Source organism: Pinus tabuliformis, chromosome 9 (genome assembly GCF_031772625.1).
Source record: "Pinus tabuliformis cultivar Carrire ecotype Pingquan chromosome 9, CPIR1, whole genome shotgun sequence".
Taxonomy (NCBI): Eukaryota; Viridiplantae; Streptophyta; class Pinopsida; order Pinales; family Pinaceae; genus Pinus; species Pinus tabuliformis.
The window spans coordinates 28,506,292-28,532,830 of record NC_142307.1 but is presented as its reverse complement, the minus strand read 5'-3'; the positions used below and the strand labels follow the sequence as shown (position 1 = coordinate 28,532,830).

Here is a 26,539-nt window from a genome sequence, read left to right as displayed (position 1 = left end):
TTCTTTAAGGAGTGAATGTATAGTGTTGCCCTACATTAAGGATTTGATCTAATCTGAAAATATATTATAATAGAAATAAACCCAAAAACATGCTTCTTTATTGATCAAACCCTTAAGGTAGGGCAACACCATACATTCACTTCTTAAGGAAGGAGAACACTCCACAAGCCATATGCCTGTTCATACAATATTCCTTCGACATCTCTCAATGAGGAGTCCCTAGCCTCCATATAGGCTTCATACATACGATACCATGGGTCATTACCATGGTTCACTCAATACCATCTATCTAATACCATGGGCTTATTACATTATTGCTAACTACTAGTGGTCCCTTACATGACACGGGTTAACCACCTTATTTATTACTATGGCTCATCCCATTATTACATTAATCCCTTAGGTACCTCCCTTTGTACCCCATATTATCCCCCCTAGGTATACTACATTCCACCCCCCTTAACATGTTTCGTCCCCGAAACATGGGAAGAACATAAATAATAAGATCTACTCAAAAGAGTAGTCCACTGGTACCATGCACGTGCATCTAGCCATCCAAGAGAAAGGTGAACCCTCGATCCAGTTAGTGTCTCGCTCGCTTGAAATGGAAGTTGACCCTGGCAGCTCTTTTGTGTTGATGTGTAGTAGGTGGATCTTCGCTCCTCTCTATCTGTCAGCGAGGGTTGATGTCCTTGTGGCTAATTCGTTGCCATCTTGTTGGTTGTTTTCTCGCTGGGTGATGTGGGTGGTGATATGCTAACGTGTTAACCAACGATGTATCTTTCTTTAATTCACCACCTAATGGACCCTGATGGGTATCTGGTACCCGTTGTGGTGCCTGTTATTGTTTCTTATCTTCCAATATTACTTCAACCACTAAGTCCTCATATGATGTAACATTTTTTGCTTCGGCCTCTACCTGTTTTCCTGGTACCTGGTTTGATGTTTGTGTTCGGTTTTCGACCATCAATGGCTCATCATCTAATATGTCAGTCCCTGGAACATCTTTTGCTTCAGCCTCCGTGGACTCTACCTGTTTATTGATGGAAATATCCTGTAATGTAATTTTTTTCTTTTTATACCAGAGCTTCAGGAATTTCTTCTGCACATTAATATTGATAGTACCCACAGATTCCATCCAAGGATATCCCAAAACAACATCCATGTTATCCATATCTTAAGTATAAAAATCACCATGCAACACATACTTATCCATAGAAATCTTCAAATCTTTATAAACTTGAACATCCTCGTTATCAACCTGTGTGCTTTCAATGTGTTTTGCTCAATGTTTTTAAAACCAGAACCGGTGACCGGACCGGTCCACCTAATGAACCGGTTTACCGACCAAAACCGGTCTAACCGGCACTGGTTTGGTCTAAACGAACCAATTTCAAAAAAATACATTAAATAATTAATTTTTAATGAAACAAAACTATTTTTAAGCTGTAAAACCATGATTCCAAGCCAATAGAGACAAAATATGCAAATTTTTCTGATTTATATACCATGTAAAGGTGAATATATCAAAATGGCACAGAGTACAATACATATCATCGACAAAATAGCAAAATACATAAGATGAGGCTCTAAATGGCCTATAAAGTCCAAAAACAATGCTGCAAGCTATGAGGCCATTGACCTACTACAAGTCTATAGTGTACACATGATCAATCATCAAGTTCATCACCACTACTAGACACAAGATCATCATCAGGAGCTACATAGACATCATCTGGTTCAGAGTCTGAGGATGCCTCAGCCTGATCTGCAACCTCAGTATCAATGCCACCAATGACAATAGAAGTGGACCTAATGGAAGCACGAGTTTGTCGACCTACACGACTAGTGCCTTCCATTGGTTCTTTGCCTTTCCTTGATGCCGCTACTGATCCTGGTTCTGATGCCGCCACATAATCTGCTTCATCCCCCGCTAAAGCCATGTCAATATCAAAATCAGCCTCAAACACAGGATCTTCAGTCTCCTCCACCCATTCTAATGTTGGATCAATATCGTCCAACACAATGGGATCTAGATCAAGTGATTTGCTCATCATTTGGTTCCTCCTCAGTCGAAGGTTGTATTGCATGAAAACAAGATCATTTAACCATTTTTGTTCCAAACGGTTTCTCTTCTTCGTGTGTATGTGCTCAAAAACAAACCAATTGCACTCACAACCTGAAGCACTGCAAGTTTGACTGAGGACTCTAATTGCAAACCTTTGCAATTGAGGACACTAGCCACCAAATGACTCCCACCAATGTGCTACAAAGAAAAAGACATTAACTAGTAACTTAGTTTATAATTTGAATTGTAAAGAACGTAAACAATTTTAACTTGAAAAGAAAAACAAAATGGAAATTGGAATTGCTTACCTAGTTGGTCCCCATCTCTTGTCATCTTTGCCAAGTTTTTGCCAAAAGTACCACTTGCCATATTGAAAACAGTAAGTTGTCTATGTATTTCCAACTGGTCTACATGGCTAGGGACCATGCACTCCAAGCAATCAATCAATCCAGCTCTAACCTCCCCATCGTGCAGATCTCCTAGCCAATTTTTATAGTGATACTTTGGGTTCAAAAAATACCCAACTGCATGTATAGGACAATGGAGTTGATTGTTCCATCTGTTATCAATGATCTCCCATATACGGCCATATTTAGCTAACCTGTCCTTGTAAGCTGGCCGTATCTACTCCTTTGCCTGATCCATAGCTTCTTAAATGTAGCCCGTGGCCAATCTTTCCCCATCCACCAACCTTAGTACCTTAACAAGGGGCTCGGTAATTTTCACAAGCTCTAGAGACCTTTTCCAAAAATAAGTGTCTAACACTTTCTTTTTGGTGTCTTTTCCATCTGGTCTACGAGCCCGCCGAGATTCAGACCATTCTTCAGAGGAAAACATTTTCTGCAAGTTTTTATGTTGACCATTGAGACATTGCAACGTGAGGAAGTTAGTTGCAAATCTCGTAATTGCAGGCCTAACAAGCTCTTTGCCCCCAGTGTGTTTCCTCATTAGGTTCAATACCCATGAGTGGTTGTAAATGTATTTTGTAATGCACTTGGCATGCTCTACAGTGTTTTTTACCCACTCCACTTTGCCTATATCCTCAAGCATGAGGTCTATGCAATGTGCAGCACATGGAGTCCAAAATATTGTCTTATATTTGGTCTCAACCATCTTTCCAGCAAGAACATAGTTTGAGGCATTATCAGTGATGACCTGCACAACATGCTGCTCCCCAACTTCCTGAATAACGTTATCCAAAAGGTCAAATAGAAGGGTTGCATCCTTTACCTTATCAGATGCATCAACTGATTTCAAACACATGGTTCCTTGAGGGCAAGAAACAAGGAAATTAATGATAGTGTGGTTCTTTCCATTGGACCATCCATCTGACATAATGGAACAACCTGTTTTGAGCCATGAATCTTTAAACTCAACCAAATACTCATCAACGGAAGATACCTCTTTTTGCAAAAGAGCTCCCCTCAAGTCATGCATACTAGGGCCTTTGAAGCCCTTTCCTGCAGCTATAACAGAGTCCCACATAGCTTGGTAATAAGGTGAGCGAGCAGCATTAAATGGGATATCTGAATCATACAACCATCTAGCAATGTATTGATGAGAAGTTTCTTTGCATTGTCTTTTCCAATGTTGATCCAAAGTGGGTTGAGAACTTAGCTGGGACGAAGTGGGATTAGAAGAGGCAATGTTGGCAGAAGATGAGAAATAACTTTGGATGTTTGTTCTCTTTGTTCCTTTTGATGGTTGGCCAACAGAAGGATGAACATAGTGAAAGGGGTCATTGGTGGAAGGGATAGAAGAGGAGTCTTGAATCTCATAATCATCATACCCACTCTCTTTCATGGCTTCTAATAATTCCCTCTTCCTTGCAATGTCATCTTGGATGGCTTTCTCCCTAGCCTTATTCTCATAAAATTTTTCAAGCTTGGAGATGTATTCTGCCCTAATAGGACCTAACAGTGCATTTGGTGCATCACATGGCTTTACTTGGCCTCTTATCCCAGCCAAGTGTTGTTTCAACCTAAGAATACCCCCACCTCTAATAGATTTATGGCATAATTTGCATATCATTTTTCCATCAATTACATCACAATGAGCCCATGCACTGTCCTTTCCTTTTGGAGCCATGTTTGCTTGAAATAATAACAATTTGCAAAAAAATCTACCATTTAAAAAAAAAATCACAGCTAAGCAACATGGAAAACCAAAGATAAATGTAGGAAAACAAATGCACATGCAAGCTACAAAATTTGATAGCAATAGAGCTAGAGAGTTTATAGCATACATGATAGATCATAGAAGTGAGAAGTTTATAACACATAGAACAAAATAGATTAAAAAAAAAAAAAAAATCCATGGACAGCAGACTCAAATGAGGAATTTTCAAGTGCAAATCCTTACCTGGAAATGCAAACTAGCTTCCTCAGCGTGCTCTTGAAGATGGCAACTCCACTGACAGCTACACACTATCTCCAAAATAGCTCCAACTCCAACCCCAAGATGACTACTTCAACAAAAACTCAACTCTCCAAGCTCACAAACAAACTCACAAACACTCCAAATCAGTTGTGTGAGACAAATGAGAGTGAGAGGGGCCTCTTATAGCTTGGAGAGGGTGTTTTTGGAGGGAAAACACCCTTAGTTTCCCCCCAAAACCCCTAAACCACAGTCAAAAATCCGCTTTTTGCAAGTTACGGTGGGCGTGCCTAAAACTGACCGGTTTAGGACGGAACCGGCGGGTTTGATACAAACCGGCCGGTTTTCACCGGTTAGGGCAAAAAAATGGCGAAATGGCCTTTCCAACCGGATTTTTTGGCTGGTTTAGACCGGCAGCCTTGCTAACTGGCCGGTTAGACCAGTAACCGATTTTTAAAAACGGTTTTAAAAACACTGGTTTTGCTTGAACTTGCAATTCTTTGCCAAATTAACATTGATAAAATTATGCTTGCAACTAGGATTTATAGACACAATCATCTTCTCCTTCTGAATCAATCTATGAACCTGCAGTAAGGAGATACCGGTAGGAAATAACCCTACATGTTTCTCATTATCTTGTTTTCTAGCATGAGACCATTTGTCCAAAATGAGTTTTTCAAATTCTTCATCTGAAAGTTTGGTCAACTGCTTGCTGTCAAGTGAGTACCACCATCTGGAAGCCTCATCTTGGAAACCAAGCGGTAATAAAACCTTCCAAGGTTTCCCATATGTGAACTTTTGTCTCTGTATGAATTCTTCAATAGTAAGGCTATCATCTTTTCCTGTAAAAAACATCTTGCTAGATGGCACGAAAAAAAATCACTTACTTGGCGAAAATTTAAAGTGGTCGCAGTTTAGTCAATATTGCTCAGAATCTTTATTATGACCTGTTCTCGAAAATGGAGCAACCATTCTACATCTTCTCATGTGATAGAAATCTCGATCTAGGCACTAGAATTTCAGATTCGCACTGCAATTGTTCCATTGTCACAAAAATTTCTGGAAAAAAAAAGTACTAATTTTAAAAAGTGAAAAGGCATGTCAAAAAAACATGCCCGGTCACAAAAGGACACCTGCTTAGGTATATATATATGCGGGTCTTCATTGTAACATTCATCACTCATACATTTTTATATATAATAAATTATTATTTCAAATACCTCTTGTGTATTTTTACATTCAAGTCCACAAGCTATCATTTTTTATGCTTCAGTGGTATCAAAGCCATGGCGCACAATATAATCATGCGAGTCTTTGAACGTTGTTTGCCACACAATGTGCCATTACATTCACATCTTGAATCAATGGAGAATTTTAGTAAATTCAAGAAGCATTTCAGCGTTTAGAACAATCATATGCAGAAATTAAAGCATGTTGAATTAAAGCATGTCGAAGGGAAATCGATAATAAAGAAGTTGATAGCGACAGTGAAGAAACGAAACAAGATCAAGATGAGGACTATCTTGAGAAACAAGGAGATGTACAAAATCATAACAATGAAGAAGAATTCGTCAATGAAAAACTACCATCTATGACTCTGGAGAAAGAGCAAGCTATTGTAGATTTTGACAATGAAAGGATATTAAATTTATCCTTGTTGAAAAAAGAAGTCAATGAGAATCTGCCATCGGTGGCTCTTGAGAAAAAGTAAAAGAGGATGTAAAATAGTATACAATGCATGAACAAAATGAGACTCCAGAGACTAATCAAACAAACAACAACCTAACAATGTATAGAGAATGCAAGGAAGGATTTAATGATGATGAAACACCTACGAACAAATATTTTGAAATCAACCATTTCCCTCAGGTGCCTTTCCAACATCACGCTAATGAATTCTTTAGAAGCCCACCTGAACCAAATGGCTGGAATAATTGGAGCATATTGAGTTTTGGTGTTGAGCCTCAGCTAGTCATAAGAAGATCGGAACTAAGCGTAGTAGCAATCACAAAGAATGAAAGATATGGCCGTGTAGCATCAGTTGAGGAGCAAACAACTGTGCTACACGTTTTATTCAAGGTTCCTTGTCATTTGCCACTGCATAAAGCCCCTCCCTATTCAAATGTCAACTGTCTTGCAGACTGTTAATAAACTTCAATTTTATCGTACATCAGATATTTCCAACAGGGCAAGGATTGTTTTAGCAAGATGGAGCAAGCTATTTGGGAGAAGTCAAAGTGGAAGGAAAGTTGTCTCCTCAAGTAGTCAAGTCCATGCACAGAAAGGAGGTCTCCAATGACAATATGATACTCCTACAAACAAAAGGGCCAGTGAATTATCAAAGGACAGTAATATCAAACGAACCAAAATAGGAAGCATTGAGGATCCTAAAGAGTGTTCAAAAATGAAGGGTGCACGTTCTTTTACAGGCATCGGTTCAACTAGGCAGCAAAATCTGTTGCAAGGTTGTCTTCTGAATATGGATTCATCTGAAGGTTCAAAAAAGAGGCCTGCCCATTCTATTCCTCTTGATCAAACCAAAGAACGTAAGAAAGTCTACCTGGTAGAAGACCCCATGCCAAGAATGAGTAGGAGAAAAATCAAAGCTGGTAGAACAGTTTCCAAAAGTTGTTCTCATCCTCTTTCCACTGATGATATTCAGAAAGCAAAGAGGCAAGCTTACTTGTTGCAAACAGGTATGGTAAACTTGATGTTTCAAAGTTGGATGATGATCATTTGGAGAAAACAAAGCCTTCAAAATCAACCATTGGAGAAGATTACAACAAAGCTAGCTGCAGCAAAGCCAATCCATCAGAATCACAGAAGTCACTTCACATGGGTTCCAACATGCTATAGAAGCTGCGAGTGACAGCTTTGCCATAAATGGGGATTTTGTAGAGGAGATGGGGAAGCACATTATTACAAAAAAATCATCGTTGAATGAGAGTATACAGATTGAAGAGGTTCAAATTCTTAGGATAACACCTCAAGAGATGATAATTGATCATGTTTGGAGGTTTGCTAGCGAGGAAGAAAGCAAGGAGGTGGAACTTTAGTGTGAACCTGTTAAGCGGGATAGGTTTAAGATACAAATACTCAATCCTGGAGAATTTCCAACAATACCCAATAGCAGTATTGGGCAGATTAAGTGTGATGGGTTAGAACAGATTAATGAAGGCGATCAGAACCCCATTCATTGTAACGCTCATCGTTTTTGTCTCTGCACCCATGACCACACTGTCATTCGACCACCATTGTGCCGACAGGAAACCCTGCCCGCTCCAACCGTTGTTCAACATTCATTACCTGTCCACCCTATCCCCCTCATCCGCACCACTATCTCGCGTTCTATTTACTACTCTGACCAGACATTGACCCAGCAGCAATACAACCTGCCATCGCTTCCCGAGCCACCAACAACTCCGTTTGTTTATTAGTTGCGACTGGCAAACAGTCCATTCAACGATACCAACACCGCGTTCTCTGCCAGCACCATTTCTCTGTTGGCGTTGCCCCTGTCCGAACCCATTCCGACTTGTCCAGTGGCTCCAGCGACGTTAGTTCAAACAACGACTATCATTCCCAAGTCGTGGGTTGTCAACGGAGGTCACTCGTGGGTTTTCAAAGGACTTGTTTGTGGTTGTCAAGAGACGGGTCTCAAATGACACGAGGGTTCACCGTCACACCATTTAAAAAAAAAAACGATTGTCGTCACGTGTTTTTTCACAACTTATCGTATAAGGGTGGTCTTATATATATATATATATATATATATATATATATATATATATATATATATATATATATATATATGACGAGGTTAATATATAATGGCCAATAAACATTACATTAATACAGTAAAAATAATCTTATAATAACATAATTTAATTAAATAAATTATTTAATTTATTAACTTATTTAATTATTACTATATATATATATATATATATATATATATATATATATATATATATATTAAAAAAAACTATATTATAAAACCAAAAAAAAAATTTAGAGTTTACAAAAAAAATCGATAACCTTGGACTCAAATCAGAGTTACCAGCGAATCATAGAAGATGAGCTACCAATGGTGCAGTCAAATGAAGAAAGTATTAGCGGTCTAGTGAAAAGAAGACATTCGTGGCAGATAAGAGATCAAGTCCTTTCATCGACAAGCTTTGAGGACAAAGCTTCTGAAGGAAGGGGCTATGTTATGAATATATTTCATAACAAAATAAATAAATATAAATAATATAGATACCAAGTAATTAAGTAGTGATTATGTTAATAAGTCATTAGTCAAGTGAAAAGGCATGTCTAAAAGACATGACCGGTCACGAAAGGACACTTGCTTAGGCATATATATGCGGGTCCTCATTGTAACATTCATCACTCATACATTTTTATATATAATAAATTATTATTTCAAATACCTCTTGTGTATTTTTACATTCAAGCCTACAAGCTATCAGTTTTTATGCTTCAAAAAACCTCCGATTGTGATATGTACTACGAACCCGACTGCGCCACTATAACATGACTTAATGTAATATCGCATCTCTTGAATTGCAAGTTTCAAAGGTTGTTGTGTAAAACCTCCGATTGAGAAAGAGTTGTGGACCCGACTGATTTATCAAAAACAATTTATTGAAAATCCCATTCACTCCGTCGGAAGTAGGGGCATCGCCAATGTTATTTCGGAAGATAGAGCATGTTCATAACTTGAAAGACCTTTGATTCCCACGAAGTTGTGATTGCGAGATTAAAGGAATGACGTGGCATGTGGGACCTCCACGTGGGTATAGCCTCTGTTATGTCATTTCCGTAAATAAACAAGTCTATGATATAATTGGATGAATATTAACAAAAAGGCCCCTCTGATATATTTTTAATGTGCAACCGCATAAGTCAACGTCTCCACCAATGAACATGTCTTTTCGATTATTGGCAAAACTCATATATACAGGTTAAAACGCTTCACTTCTGGGAAGCGAATCAGGCATCTATCACAGACAAAAAGAGACAGTTCACAACTCGTGAACTTGAAGGAACAGAGGAAAAAGGTCGAGCGGGAAAAGAAATTCTTTGACTGGGTTAATCGTTGAAAAGCCAGGACCTGTAATGAATCTGTAGAAGTGCAGACCGCGACCTGTTGCAAAGGCTACACAGACAGGGTACAGTAGTGGCGCGAACTTCAGTTTCAACAGCCATTATATATGGACTATTGGTCAGACACAGAAATCAGTAATCCGGAGCAAAGCTTATACACTGGACAGTTTGTCATTGATGATGTAGCATGGAGATTACAATGAAGCTGAAGATTGACAGGGCTTGGTGAAGAAGACCTTGGGAGCCATGAAATGCAACCAAACATACCTTGACAAAGTAAAGCTATAGGGTTGGAGCCCTTAGGGTTGGTGCCTCAGAATTGACAGCGTTGGTGCCTTGGGAAGTCCAAGTTGGTACTTCACAAACACAGGATTGGTGTCCTTGGAGTTGGTGCTCCTAAACTCAAGGTTGGTGCCTTGATAAGATAGGGTTGAAGGCCTAGAGGTCGGAGCCCCGTCAAAGTCCAAGTTGGTGCTTGGCAAGATTCATCAGTTATTGTATTCAATCCTTTTCTATATTTAATAAAATCATTCCTTTGATTAAATTATGGAAAATCTAAACTAGTAATAATAACAATTGAAAAGAAATACTGATTCACCCCCCGCTCAGTGTTTCCAACAGGGCACTGCAGAATACCTAATTTTTTTACTGTGAACAGTGCAATTAATACAACGAGACAGAGAAGGCCCATGGGGGCAGCTGAATTGGCAATTTCTGTGCTATGAAGCATTATGTAAACCATCAAATTCCAAGTTCAAATCCCCCATGGGTCAAGCCATCAAAAAAAAAATACAATGAGCCAGAGAGAAGTGTATCTTGCAACTTAGGCTGGTTTTTGCAGTTAAGGGTTTATAACATTCTCCGTGTACTCTGTGTGTGTGTGTCTGCATGTGCCACAGTTATTCTTATGTTTTAGATTCTGTTAGTATTGTTTCTCTTGCACAAGTTTATCAAACTGTTCACAAACCTTCTTACATCAAGTGCCACAAATGGAATTAATCGCTCCGATAGAAGCTGTGCAATGATCTGCATCAAAACATGTCATGTTTCATTCCATGGCAATAAATAAAATTTAAAATACATAAACTTATAAACAAATGGTAACCACAATCAAATATTTCTATCATGTCCAGAGAATAGAAAATGGCAGAAGATTTTACCTGCCCAACACGACCAAATCCACATATGATAATATGGTCTTGCAAATCATCTGTCTGAAAAACACATTACAATTTTAGTTTCAGTAATTTAAACAGGTAATGACTATGCACAAACATCAGTCATTTAAGGTTACATTTTACTAATTGAAGTGCTTCGTCATATAAAAGTACTTTTACAAAAAATTAAACTAATAAGCTCTCCATGAAATCCAAATCTCTCGGTGTTTGAGGTAAATTGCTGAGAAAGAAACTTGTTAAATATATGCTAAATGCATCCTTAACGGCAGGAACTTAAAATTCAGAAAAACCAGAAACAGTTAAATTATTTGAAAATCGATAGTGTTTGTTCAACTGCATTTGGCAAGGACCTTAAACAAAAGCTTCTAAGTTCTACATAGCAAATGTAATAAGCTGTAGCTGACCAACATGATACTTGCAGTAAAATGCAAAGCTCAGAAAATCAAGGACAAATACAGGATTGCAAATAGCCAGCTTTGTGCAATCAGCAAAATGCCCCACCCACACTTGTAAATGGGAGAACAGCAATCACATTTGACATAATTTTGCTTCTAGACACAGGAGGGGAAACCATGAACATTCTGTAAACAGCAAGGACAATTCGTTATGGTTACTGGTAATTTATTGAGCAGTGAACATCTGCACGTTTATTACCAAAAAAGTAAAATAATTTTCAGCTGACAACTTTTGCAACATGCTACAAGGAGAAACACTATTTCATAAAATATATTAAATAAGTGATTCACATAGGCACTAGAAATAATTAAATTAGACTCCATTAGACTGTACTCTAGTGGATAAAACTTGAGATGGTGTAACATCATGCTAATTAAAAAGGTTCAACGCCCAGTGGGCACAGAATCCTAAGTTATAGAGTCGGCAAACCTTGGCAGGTTTCATATGTAGTATTAATTAAATAAAAAATTAAAACAGAAAAAGAAATTAAAATAATGTCCGTTAATGATAAAAATAGCTCACTGGAACCTTAACAACAGCAAATATAAAATCCAAATAGAATTTCTGAGGCATTCCATTATATCTTAACAGAAAGAAGATGGATAAATTATCGAGAAAACCTTTGCTATAGAGTACAGCCCTCAAGATTAAACATTCAGAACAAGTGATCCAAAGAGGAAAGAGTAGTGGCCCGACCCAGATATGTAAAAAAGGGGAGGGGGTGTCCTAAATCCTAGTGGACCCTGTTTGATATTGGATAAAACAACGCTCCCCGTGTGTTAATAGGGATGTTATGAAAAAATGTGCATGTGATGAAAAAATTAAATTTCCATCATTACAGGTCATATCTTGAAGGGAAGTCTACACCAGCTTGATGTCATCAGCAAAAGAGCTTTGGGAGAATCTTCAAGACCTTCACTCAACAGGACTGTTTGTCATAACCTCTGATCAAGAAGATGATAGAAAAGAACACAAAAATGAGCCAGAGAAGACAACTGAAACCAAAGATGAAGGCACCAATTTCATAAAGGAAGGTGATGATAAACAGATCTCTGAAGTTGAAATTGAAATAGACCTCAAGAAAAAGCTTGTAGCTGTTCTGGAAGAGATAAGTACTCTGGAAAAGGAAAATGAGGAACTCAAGAAGCAGGTTAAAAATGTTGATCATGACCTTGACAAGTCAAATGAGGAAGTTATCCTTTTAAAGCATCAAGTACAAGAAAAGGATGAGGATCTCAACAAACATAAGGAAGAATTGCAGCAGAACAAGAAGAGACATCATGAAGAAGTTATAGCCATGACAATCAATTAGACAAAGCAAAAAGAAAGGAAGAAAATTTGGCAAATCATCTTAAACAAAGGTCTGAAGAATTGAGCAAAGCTCAAGTAGAAATTCGTCAATATAAGAAAGATGTCTCCTCCCTTAAAGTTCAACTAGAAGAAGCAAAGAAACAAGCACAAGGAGCTGCAAATGTAATGGAAGGTTTAGTCCTCCTGGAAGGACAAATTGATGAAGCAAAAAAGGAAAGAAATGTCATGACATGCCAACTAGAAGAAAAATATGAAGAGATCTTCAAATTGAAATCAGATGTCATCTCTCTTAAGGACCAAACATGTGAAGCAATAAGGATGAGGGAAGAAATGGAGAACCAGCTAGCAAAGAAAGATGAAGAATGTGAAAAGATGAAAGAAGAGATTGTTTCTCTAAGGAAAGAAGTTGATCAGCTCAACAAGAATCTAAAGAGTTCTCAAACCTTGGATGATATCCTAAGTCGTCAAAGGTCTCCTCTTGATAAATTTGGTCTTGGTTATGCAAGTGAATCTTCTAGCAAAAATGATGCAAACCCTAATGCATCAAAAGACAATAACATGGAGAAGCTTCAAGATGGTGCCAATACCCCTACCTCCAGCAAAGACAAGGAAAAGAGTCAAAATAACATTAGAAGGACCTATGCTCCAAGAAGAAATGTTTGTGTTGCAGGTAGCAATACATATCATGAAAGAACTTCAAGACATAACAGTTTCAGAGATGCACAATGGCAATCCTCAGCTCCCAGGTATCATACTATATTTTCTGTTCATTGCTACTCTTGTACAAATTTTGGGCATATGGCAAAGGATTGCAGGGCATATAACAAGGAGGACTCCAATCAGTTCCCCAGAAGTAAAGATGCAAGGAGATACTCCAATGTACTTACCAATAGAAATTATGTTCCATCATTCACGTACAAAACTGAATGCTTCAAATGTCATAATGTTGGACATATAACTCGAATTGCAAATTATACTGGGTTCCTAAACAATCCAAAGAGTTGTCAACTAAGAAGGGAAAAAGAGTCACAAAGGTTTGGAGAATGAAACAGGTTGCACCAAAAGAAGGACATGTTGATTGTATCTTGAACTCTCAAGGCATCAGTCCGTGTTAAAAGCATCATCAAATGATTATGCATACCGTTAGAGGCAGCACAGGTCAGCAAAAGGAGATCTATCACATGATCTATCACACGAAGACCAGCATGATGGCAAGGGGAGCAATATACGTATCATGAAGAATTATCCTTGATGAAGCAAGGGAAAGAATATAATGAAGCAACATGATGACATGAACAAGAAGAAGCATGATAGGAGGAGCACTTGGTGTAAAGGTATTGTTTGGAAAAACACTCCATTTGCCATTGATGTCAAAGGGGGAGAGAATAATGACATAGGGAGATATTGCCATCAATGACAAAGTGGGACATTGTTGGTAAAGTTGTCAATGATGTCAATACGATAGGTGCATTGTTGAAGCAAACATTTGGAAGAACCCTAAACCTAAGTGCAAACCCTAGATGCTTAATACACATCGATGAAACCCTAGCAAGATTAAAGAAGTCCCAAGGTGTATGAAAAGCTCTCGTATGCAACCCTAAGATGAACTATGCAATAAACCCTAAAAGATTATGTTGAAGAAACCCTAAGCCTATGACATAGCATGATTCATTCAAGAAAACCTTAAAGATGCTTTGATTCCTCTTGTTGGGAATCATGATTGTCGTTAAACCAAAACCAACAGGTGTTAGTCAATGATCACATCACTAGAGATAAGGATCCATGAGAGGCAGTTAGTCCATGTCATAAAACACACAAGGAGAGTTGATTTATCCAATGTCCAAATATCTCCCCTCCAACATGAGTCGATCGTGTATTGAACTCATGACCTGTGATTTGATACCACTTGTTGTGAATCACGATTGTCATTAAACCGAAGCTGGCAAGTGTTATTCAACAATCACATCACCAGAATAAGGATCCATGAGAGGCGGTTAGAACATGTCACGAAACACACAGGGAGCGTTGGTTTATCCAATGTCCAACAAACACATGGTCAAGTGGACCTAGATATGAGAGGTGCAGTATAGGGCTTGTAATGTACGTAGGGAAGTGATAGTATGGAATGGGGGAAATGGGACCACGCTATCTCAATTAGGGTTTCCCAAATAGTGCCCACCCTAAAACCACGGGCTATTAGGGGAGATCCCACTGGACTAGGATTAAAGATTAACCCCCCATTTAATGTGAGGGAACAAAACCACGGTCAAAACCCTTCTTCCAAGTCACCCCATAATCCACACCAAATTCCCAAATGAAAAACAAGCATAAGTGCCCGATTACATAATGAATAAAGCACCTTTTGGGTCAGATTGCCCAACTTCCAACATGTGCTCTTAGCAAATGGGCGATGAAACATACAAATAATGTCGGCGGCTACTGGCTGTCAGCTAGAAGAGATGACCACGTCAAAGATTCTCCTATGGGGTTTGTCACTGCTCAATCTAGCAAGGGTCCTAGGGGGGGTTACAAAGTGACTACAACTAGATCAAGTGGCGAGAATGGGACAAAGACCCACTATCACCTTAATCGATGTCCTCTGCTCTTTACAGACTTTCGATGATGGGAGAAATCTCCGTATAAGGAAATCACTAGAAATGATGAGTCAATGATAGGATAGGTAGTGATTTCTAGAGCCCATTCACTAGAAAGACACAAATAATAGGGCCAACTTGCTTTAGAAACAAGGTGAAGGACTCTTTAAGAAAGGCTCAAGGGAGGCTAGGGATTAGGGGTATTCTCCAAATAGAGGATGTCCTAGACCTAAGACCCTTCTATAACCTAGGTTTCTAAGTGGCCTTATGAAATAAGCAATGGTAGAGATGTGGGACCACAAAGAAGCCCAAAGGCACCCAAACAAGACCTAGGGTTTTAGGTGAATCTTCAAACAAAAGATCTAGGTCAAGCAAGGGGAAAGAAGGGATCAATGATAAGTGAACTTCCTTTCAGTTTTCTAGCATAGGAGATCCCTTAGAATGTCGCTAACCTAGAAGAACCTAAATCCAAACGATTTTGGCGCTAGGGCTTGAAATTTCTCTCAAACTAGCCATGGGAAATACTTGAAACTTTAAGGGAACATAGTGAAAAGGACAGTGCAATAGTGTACCAATTTGCAACCCAAGGAGATATCTCTAATGCAATTTTTTCTAGGCCCTAGTTGACCTTATAGGGTTAGGGCAGAAAAGTAAGAAAAAAGTTGAAAAATTAGTTTTAGGGTTGACCAACAAGGATCTAGGACCAGTACCTGGCTATTGGGAAGATTGGAGTCAAAGTGATCAAGATTTGGGAACTTCGCTCTTCAAGGAGGCCTGAACAAGCAGCGTCACTAATAATGGATGTAGCTACACAACCATTGTACACATTTATACTTCGATATGCAAGATTTGATGCAGTTTCAATGTAAAAGGTGAACAACCTACCCCTAGGAGAATTCATTCTTCTTTCCAAGATGAATAACATACGCAACAAGCCAAGATTACAAGTGTTTCATAAATTTGCATTATTTTTTGGGACACAAGTAAAATCATGACATAGAATTCCTTACATTAGACAGAAAAGATTATGAAATTCATATGAAAAGGGCACTTACATGAAAAAAAGAGTATATCAATCCATAAACTTGCCAAATAGAAGCTCCAGGAGAGATAGTGAAAATATTCCATACATCAAAATACATTTAATCATCTAAATCATTCCACAAATTGCAGGTCTGAAATCTTTAAAAAGATATATCCCGAATCCAAGTGCAATTCGATTTGCCTAATTACGCCTAATGATGCCCCTAATAACAAAATAATGTCCAAATAACAACCTTTTGGTGACAAGCCCACCAAGTAGTTCCATACTATAAAAGTAAGCCTCTCAAGAGGGCTGAAATGATAATAGAATAGCTAGGATGGTCATTGGAAGGCCTAGTGAAGCCCAATATGTGCCAAAATGAATGCAAGGGCTACAAAAATAGTGATTAAGGGGGTGACCCATTCATCTCCAAGAAAATGACCTATGGTGCTCCCAAATGGTTGTGGGGGCACAAAAACATCCTCATGGGTCTCCAAATGAATCGAACAAGCATGTATCCCATCTGCAAGGGCTAGAACAATGATGCAAGCCCTCCCTTTCTCTCCCATGGTGAGACACTGTTGATTTTGGGTAGCATCGGATGTGCTCTAGCCTTGAAAATTGGTGGAGAGGCTAAGGCACATGAGATCTCCACGACCCATAAATCGTTTGGAGAAATTCCACCCGAATGAAGAGATATTAAAATAATTAATATTTTTAATTGGTCCCTAAGCCTAAACTTAGGAAAATAAAAATATTAATGTGTATTAATAAAAATTGGATGAGAAAGTTCTAAGTGACAAGGATCAAGCCAGTTCTAATCTTAGTCTTTGATTAGGGACTTAATCTCGACAGTTGAATCGTCAACAGGAAAAGTATAAGAGGAGGATTGAGGGTCAGTTGGAAATACATCAAGAGAGATCAAGAATTCAATTTTCTGGGGCAAGGTTTGCTAAGGAAATCGAGTTAGTGATCAGTTGCAGCGAGGGGCAATTCAACAAGGGATTTTCATCCAAGGCTGAAGAATACATAGCAAAGAGGTAGTGAAGTGTCGGGAGAGATAGCGCAAGCCCAAGAAGGGCTAACGCAGAGGCCGAAGGAGGCAGCGCAGAGGACGTAGAGGGTCGTATAGGCTGAGGCAGAGGGCCATAGAGGCTGACGTAGAAGTCGTAGAGGCTGACGCAAAGGGCTTCAGAGGTTGCGTTGGGAAGATTATGGGGGGCAGACTAAGAGCATATCAGTCGGGAGAGGGTGACGGAGTTCCTGAAGAGTGACGCAATTCCACAGCAGTGCTTGAAGCAACTTTCGTTGTGCAGCACAAGGAACAGTCAAAGTCACTATGGGGTTGATCATCTGGTTGCTGATTTGCCGGAATATCTGTCTCTGAATAGAGGTACTACTGCCAAGGACATTCTCTGTTGGGTGAGCCAATTTTGGCATCCTAGTTGTATTCAAGAATCTTCTTAGTAATAAAACCCTCATATATGCTGCACCGGTTTTCCCGCACTGGATTTTTCACCGACGATTGTCCAAAAACAACGGTGTCCCTTGTGTTATTGTTTCTATTTACTTCAGTGCATGATCTATATATATGTGAAGGTTGCATTTGTGTTTACTTCGATGTTTATGCAATTAAATAACTTGTTAATGTAAAGAACAAGTAGGAGATAGTAAACCAAAAATCACAATAGGTGTTTCTAATGTGTTAGATTTAGGAATTTTCACAAGCACAACCCCATCTGAGCCCCGGATCAACTGCCAAGTGTCTGGTGCAAGTGTGTAGCTGATTGGAAAAGGTTATCCAGGTACATCATCATCATCAAATAAGCAGGACATGAGCGAGCAATGAATGGTTTTGAAGTATCCCATCACATGGTTATCTGCTCTCTGCTATAGTGGAGGCCCCATGGCTCTCAACACACACCCTATAAATACCAATATGACCCTTTGGAGGGCTTCGACCTTGTATGGGGAGACCAAACCCCAAGATGAAGAGCCACCTGCAATCCTGTATAAGATCCAATGCGTCTCCTCACCTTCCAGTACAATAAATCATTACTTTAAATGAGCAAATGAGCTTATAAATCATGGAACCAAATGGGCAATGCATAGTGGCATGCCCTTCCAAAATCGACTTTAGAGTGTACAAGTGTCTCCAAGTTCAAGAAAGAGGTTAATCGATCACCCTATTAGGTGGTTTCAACCTCTAAGGGAGTGACAGGTCCATGGTAAATCTGTCATATGGTTGGTGTCATGTGAAATAATGACGGAATGGAGTGAGGCATCAAGGGAAGGCTCCAAGCCACATGCCATGCTACAAGGGTAGTTATGATGAGGGAAGCCCACACTTGGGTGCATAGATGTAGGAGTGAGAAATCGTGGTACATAAGCTAACCCTTTTGCCTTTTTATAGATTTTTCTTTTATAACTGCTCGGGGCTCCAGGGGATGAGAGCATGATGTGAATGATATAGAAGATCATCACCCACCAGGGGTTAGGACAATCATGGGTTCCTTAATGATGTTGGCAGCTGATATAGGCGCCCTTTGTAGTAGGTACCAGGGTGATAGCCATAATGGTAGGGGGTAGAGCTCATGCTGGCTTTTTCCCACGTGCTAAATTTGTATGTCCATGTTACCACTCAAACTAGCAGGGGTCCTAAAAGGAATCCTAGAGGGACAACTGCTAGGTCAAGGGCAACAATGGAGACTTAGCCCATTGTCACTTCACCTAAGGCTCCCTACTCTTTACGGACTTTCACCGATGGGAGACCCTATGTGTGAGAAATCACCTACGAAGAGTAGATCGATGAAATGGATAAGAAGTGATTCCAATAATCCTTTCCCAGGAGAAACTCAAAATTAGGGCTTCCTTGCTTTGTAATCAAGGTGTAGGGTTCTCTAGGAGGGGTTTATGAGGTTTTGAGGGCTAGGTTTAGGGAATATGACTTGCAATAGAGCTTCCTAATCCTAAAATCCTTATGGAACTTTGTTTCGCAGGTGACCTTTGAAGAACTAACTTTAATAGGAAATGGGACCACACAGGACCAAGTGGACCCCAAGTTAGGTCAAGGGGATAGGGTTTAGCAACCAATGATGGGCTGGACCTAATCAGGCAAAAGAATGGGATCAAAGAGAAAATTTTCAATGAAAGGTAATGCAATGATCCCCATGAGGTCACTAGCCAACGGAAACCTAGGGTAAGAAACAGTCCTCAAGCTAGGGCTTGTAATATTTCAATATCCCATCGTTGGAATTGCTTCAAATTTGGAGCGCTTCTAGGAGACAAACCAGCGTAGTTGTAGATTGTGAGATAATTGATGCCCTAGGTGACCTATGTAGGCTAGACCTAAAAAGAAAGACAGAAGGGGGAAGAAAAATATTCTTTAAAGTGATCACCAATGGAAGACCAATGCCCTTCTCTTTGGGAGAGATGAGGTCATGGATAAATTATGGTTTGGCTTGATTTCTACTTGTCAAGGAGGCCTAAAAGACAACTTCGTTGGGCATTAGGGCTTAATGAAAGTAGCTTCAACGTCATTTATACTTCATTCAACAATATTTGGTGACCTATCAATACAAGGATGTCTCTAGGAACATTCATTCGTTCAAACATGTCCGAATCATGATACAACGCTATTTAAAGATTCAATTTCCACAATTTTGTTCCAAGAAAAGTAGCAAATTAACCCTAGAATAGCGAAAATCCCAATATCATGAATGCAACAACATAAAGAATCAAAATATCATTAACATGGTAATTACATGTAAGATGAATATATCCAATCACCAAGATATGCCAATCATAGAAGCTCCAAGACAAAGAAGAATAACTAAACATCAAAATTCATCCAAAAATCCCATCGTCAAAAGAAATTTGAAATTCTCACAACAGCTAATGATCAATCCAAGTGATGATGAATGAGAGAGAATGCCTCTCTTCTATTTATACAATCCTAAGGGATTCGAATGGCCTAATTTGGACTAAAAAATTCCCCTTGAATAAAATAATGTGCATAGTAACACTACTTTTGGTGACAAGCCCACCAAATAGCTCAATAATACAATAATGAGCCTCTCAAGAGGGTTGAATGATCAATAACGTGAGTTGTTGGGCCTTTGAGGAGGCCTAATGAAGTCCAAGGGGTGCCATGATGAAGAAATGAACTCCAAACATAATGGACAAGGGGTTGGCCCCTTGTGATCCAATCAAGAACCTGTGGTGCTCCCAAGTGGGTGTGGGGGCACAAGGACATCCTCATGGGTCTCCAAATGAATCAAATATGCATGTAGACCATCTTGTAAGGGTTGGAGTGATGAAATAAGCCTTCCATCTATAGCGGGAGGCATCCTGGAACATCTGCCAAGCGTGTGGTGCAACTGTGGAGCCGGTCGGGCATGGTGGACCGGGTGCATCATCCTCATCCAAAATGTGGAACACAAGCAATCAATGAACGATGTTATGCATTCATGGAGTACTATCTGCTATGGTGGAGGCCCATGGCTCTTAACGCTCACCCTACAAGTGCCAATGTGGCCCTTTGGATGGCTAAGACCCCGTATAGGGAGACCAAGCCCCAAATGTAAACCCACCTGCAATCCTGCATAAGATTCAATGCGTCCCCTTGCCTTCCAATACAACAAATCATTAGAATAATCAAGTAGTAATTCTTACAAGTTATGGGATCAATGGAGCACTTCATGGTCGCATGCCCTTCCATAGTGGGCTTTGGCAAGTACAAGTGTCTCAAGGCTCAAAAGGTGGTTAACCAAGGACCCTATTAGGTGGTTTCAACATCTAAAGGGGATGGCATGTCCATAGTACATCCTTTAAGAGGTAGGTGGCAAATGATATGATGATGGAATAGAGTGGGGGATCAAGAGAAACATCTAGATCACATGTCAAAGTACATGGGTAGCTATAACAAGGGAAGCCCACACCTGAGTATACGACTGTACGAGGGAGCAAATCGTGGTACATGAGTTACCCCGACCATCGTTTTTCCACCCTTATTCATATTCCTTTTTCCTCCTATTGATTTTTCTGCATAGCTGCTTGGGGCTCCAAGGGATGGACAGCATGATGTGTAATATGTAGCCATGGATACCCCCTTTGAGGTGGGGGGCAGTTCATCGCCCACCAGGGGTTGGGACAATCATGGGTTTCTTAATGATGGAGGGGGCTCGTCTAGGGCCCATAGGAACCAGAGTGATGGCCATATATAAGCGGTAGAGCTCACATTTAGCTTTGCCCACGTGCTAAATTCGCATGTCCTAGCCATCTTTTGCATTTTGTGGTACATTCCCTGTTGAGAGTGGCCAAATTGTGCTTTTTACTTTCTTTTTAGTTGCATCAACCTCTAGAGCATTATTTCAGGCCCGACCCAAAGCGTGGACAAGGGGAGGGGGAGGCTAACTCTATGTGGACCATGTGGACACATGAGGACCAGAACGAGAAAAGAGATGAATGGGGCTCAAATTGGTGGAAAAGGGAGTCATGTGGTGGTGTCGGGAAGCAAGGCCACTCAACCAAAATCGGGATTTCCCATGTAGTGTCAACCCTAAAGCTAATGGCCATTAAAGGAGATCCCACAGGATTAGGATACAAGGGTAACCATGAAATCGATCAATGGAGACAAGAATACAAACCTAACCCACTCTTTCTGCTGAATTCCCCCACGAATTCATGCCCAAAAGCGCCCATGACAAATAAGGAGAACTACTCAACTATACCAATGAAAAGCCATACCTTTGGGGTCGGGAGGCCCACCTTCAAAAATACATTCATAACAGGTGGGTGAGGGACCACATGGTCGGCTTAGGTGGCAGAGAAAATGGCACATCGAGCTATCTGGGGGCTGCAAGGGGTTGTTAGTTGTCGGCTGAGGACCATCTAGGAGAAAATGTTTCTCCTATATATACTACCCATAGGTGGTGGGTAACAATCTCGGCCATCTTTTGCATTTTGTGGTACACTTAAAATTGAGAGTGGCCAAATTATGATTTTTGGTTTCATTTTAGTTGCATAACCTCTGGGCATCGTTCCAGGCCCGACCAAAGTGTAGACAAGGGGAAGGGTGGGCTAACTCCTTGTGGACCCAATGGACAAATGTGGACCCAGATGGGAAAAGAGTGAAACGAGGTTATAAAGGGGAGTGATGTGTGTGGTGTCGGGAAGCAGGACCACACAACCAAAATTGGGATTTTCCATGTAGTGCCACTCCTAAAGCTAGTAGCCAATAAAGGAGATCCCACGAGACTAGGATACAAGGATAACCACCAAGTTGGACAAGGGGACAATAGTACAAACCAAGCCCATTCTTTACGCCGAATCCCCCCACTAATCCATGCCCAGAATTGTCCATGATAAGCAAGCAAAAATAACCAACTACACAATGAAAGCCCACCTTCAAACATATTATCATGACAGATGGGCGAGGGTGCATAATGGTTGGCTCAAGTGGTGGAAATGATGGCACATCGAGCTATCTGGAGGTTGCAAGGTGTTGTTGGCTACCGACTGAAGACAATCTAGGAAAAACTTTCCTCCTATGGGTGTCAACCACAGTTGGTGGGTAACACAGACCACTATAATTACTGAATATATTCAATCCATTGAGATCACTCATTTTAAGGGAATGTTAGTACTTCTTATAATGAATTGCAACAACCCTAACTACTCACTTTACCAATTATTGATTAGTAGTATCACAAAAATAATATGTGGGAAATTATAATCATTATGTGTTTGATTATCTCCAATGGAATTGTTGGAAATATGGTAGTCATGATCAGTGTTTTCATCATGTTAAAAAATCAAAAAAAAATTAATTTAATGTTTTTTTCCTCCAATAATTCAAGTCGGCCTCGTATTATTTTAGGTCAATTGGACCCCCAAGAGGCACCCATTCATCCCCCCTTTTGAAGTATTATATAAGGGAGAGCCTTCCTCCTCAATCGACACACCAATTTTTTCTTGCCTATCTCTGATCTAGTGAATTTCAGAAAAAGGGTTTGCGATTTTATTTTCTTTTTGGGTATTGGTTTGGCGATTATCTTGAAGTTGTTTCTAATGTATTGATGAACTATGAACTCTGTCTCTCTCTCATAAGGAAGGATTTATGGGTTCTCCCCTTATGGGCTTTTCCCTTACCTCACGCCTAATTTCTATATCTTGTCTCATGGTTTCGTGGTTATTTTTCTACTTCTCTTTCATGTTTAATGCTTGAATTTTCTTTTGTATAACTACTTAATGATACTAGATGAATGACATGTAAAATTTAATGTTAATTGATCATTGGAAGTAATTATCTGTGAAAGAAAATGTGTTCAGGTTGTTGTGCCCAGTGTAGATAATATCGGCGAAATAACACAGAATAGCGTAAATATCGCAATATTTTCGGCGAGCCGAAATATCGCCAAGAAAATATCAAGATATTTTCGACTCCCGAAAATATCGCGATATTTCCGATATATTGGCGATATTTCGGCAAAATATCGCACAACGATATAAAATATCGTCGGGCGTGTTTTTCCACGGCTACAAAAAGGAAAAATTGGTTTTTTTTTTCTTCATTTCTGTTTCTGAGTGTTGGAGAAGGAAGGGAAAGAGTTTTGTGGTGCTTGTCAAGGAGGGTTTGAAGATCAAACAACGATTATCACCACCAATTAAGATGTTTTTGTGGATCAAAGATTGAAGAATAGTGAAACAAACTTCATTTCTTCCATTAACAGGTATGTTCTTAAAAACCCCTATGTTAATGATTTTTTCATAGATTTAGGGTTATGCTTGCTTGCCTCTTTGCCTACCAACATTTTGTTTCTTTGTTTTTTTCCATTTGCTATGATTTTCATGCCCATGAACCAATGCAAGGGTTTTCTCCATTTTTGGATAGCAAGTTTCATTTTTTTTTTCAACTTTCTTATGCACCCTCTTATTGCCATTTTTCATTCACATTGCAAAATGCAAATAATGTAGTAATCTAAGTTACCAGAAAACGGATACGGGAACGGATACGGGTACGGGGTTTGAAACGGATATGGCAAATTTTCAAAAAATCTGGATACGATACGGCAGGAAACGGCACATAATAAATATATATATATATATATATATATATTAAAAATAAAAAATTCATATTACCATTCATATTTCAGAATCTAGATTCTAAATTATCATCTATGATCTATCATGATTCATGATTCATCATCATCAATTCAAGTTTTAACTTTCAAAGTTTCAACATATGCCATATGGCATAAACATTCAACATTGCCATCATTGAGAGAATTCATGGGATACTGTGATTCCATCATCAAAGTTTCAAACATTCTGGAATCTGAAGACTGAAATGGGTTTTTCAGTTCAACTTTTAAATTTTAATATTAACAATTTAATAAAAGGAAAATATGAGTAATAGCCTGGAATTGTGTAAAAGGAAGAAGCTGAAGCCTGAGATAGTCCTGGAATTATGTGAAGCCTGAAGGGTAAAGCCTGAATTTTGAAACTCTATATGAACTCTTGAACGGATTGCTTCAGCAGTAGTGTCATTGAAATAGATATCAAGTACTGAGTCCTGACACTAAACTGTAATTCAGGGAGGGTCTGATAAGTAATTATGAATGCCCATAATACTGTATTGTCTTTCACAAGTGCTGACTCCTGAGCTAAGAGGCCTCCATTGCATTCTGTTTGTGGTACTGGTGCACTGGTTTTAATGATAACTATTTATGAGCTCATTTTATAGGTAAACCGTAAAACTAAAGTTCTTCATTGAAGTGTATTTCAATTTTCTTGGGATGCATGTTATGTTTTTTAAATCAAGGTTGTTAAGACATAACAGCTACCCACATGTTAGCCATGGAGTTTAGTTATAGGTAACAGAACTCGTTCAACATAATAATAAGAATTCAATATTCACTCAAGTATAGAAATGGTACACAACCAAATGAAAGTTAGAATAATTGTAACAATGAACTTTTACATCAATTTCGCAAAATGACAAAAGATTATCGCTTGAAATTTTAGACAGGACTGATAGTAAGTTTAACTAAAAAGCGACGAGACAAAAGAAATGGCATTGATACTCAGACAAAAGTATCTATCAATGACTTTCTCATCTCATCGACAATAGCACTAGGCTGTGATTCTCTCAACTTGAAAGTTAGAGGGTTGTTTAATACGAGTCACGACACATCTATATCTGGATTCTGGAGTATTAATTTACTTTGAAGTTTGGAGTCGTAGTACAGTTACACATCTAGATCCGGATAGAGGACTATACATCCATGCAACAAACATCCATTATGAGAAACAATTTCAAGCCTTCAAGGATGTAAAACAAGCCTAGGCCCTATGGATTTCCGTAGGTTTTTGAATCGGGCCATAGGATCGAGTCAAAATATGATGCATATAAAATTATAAATCCCAAACTTATTTTTATGAAAACCCGAGCGGCGAGAAAAGCTATTAAAAATTTAAAACAGTAAAACTGTGACTATGGATTCGACAGCAGAATTACGATTACCATGCCAGTAGTATGAATCGATTCAATCGAACGATAAAATCATAAAAAATTAAAATAGACGCTGATCAGTGATAAGAGCCGTTTACAAATTTAAAATAGACGCTGATCTCTGAAACGTATCAAATTTTTTTAAACGGGAGGTTTTTTCCTTGAAAACGCCTGAAAAACGGCAAAAAAAAATTCGATACGTTTCCAAATAAAAAAAAACGTTTTTCAGCCGTTTTTTCAGCGTTTCTGGGGTGAATACGTTTCTGATACGTAAAACGGCGTTTTTGCCTGCCAGGGAGCCGTTTCCGGTATCTTAGGTAGTAATTTTTTTTGAATGAGGTGGTTATTACTTATTATTTTTCCATTTTGTGTTGGGGGGTTTAATGCCAATTTTTTGTTTTTTTTTGTGCCATAGGTTTGAATTAGTTCACTACAAATGTCAAATATGCCAAAAGCCTTGGACCCATTTTGGGAGTATGGGGAGGTTGTTGGTGGGGAAAATCAGGGATATATGTCATGCAACTTGTGTGGGACCAATATGTCAGGAGGGGTTACACGATTGAAATACCATCTGGCTAGACTCTCTGCATATGATGCAGATGTAATGCCTTGTATGGTTTCTAGTGCAGAGGTTATACAAAAAGCTCGTGAAGCAATTGCTGAAAAAGACAAAAAGAAAGCTGCTAGGGAGAGGCCAATGGTCTCAAATAGACAGCTGCTAGTTTTATTTGTTTTGCAACTTTTGCTACATATAAGTTTATAACTCATGATGATGAAATACTTTTAAAGTTTTATATATGTGATGTTATTTTGTTTGAGTCCTTGATTGGACAACTATCACTATCAAAGATCAGCAAGATATGTGATGTTATTTTGTTTGAGTCCTTGATTGGAAAATTATCAGGGATT

At 39.1% G+C, this 26,539-nt stretch overlaps 1 protein-coding gene across 2 annotated transcripts in view; it reads right to left on the bottom strand.

Moving 5' to 3' along the window:
* Nucleotides 1-26,539, bottom strand: part of LOC149146937 (K(+) efflux antiporter 2, chloroplastic-like) — a 443,890-nt gene that overhangs the window by 144,925 nt on the left and 272,426 nt on the right. For both annotated transcript variants that reach the window (XM_089445962.1, XM_089445963.1), the window contains exons 15-16: nt 10,714-10,767; nt 10,521-10,579 (exon numbers count right to left, since the gene is read on the bottom strand). In XM_089445962.1, coding sequence (XP_089302088.1) covers nt 10,521-10,579; nt 10,714-10,767 — 113 coding nt within the window. The remainder of the gene's footprint in view (nt 1-10,520; nt 10,580-10,713; nt 10,768-26,539) is intronic.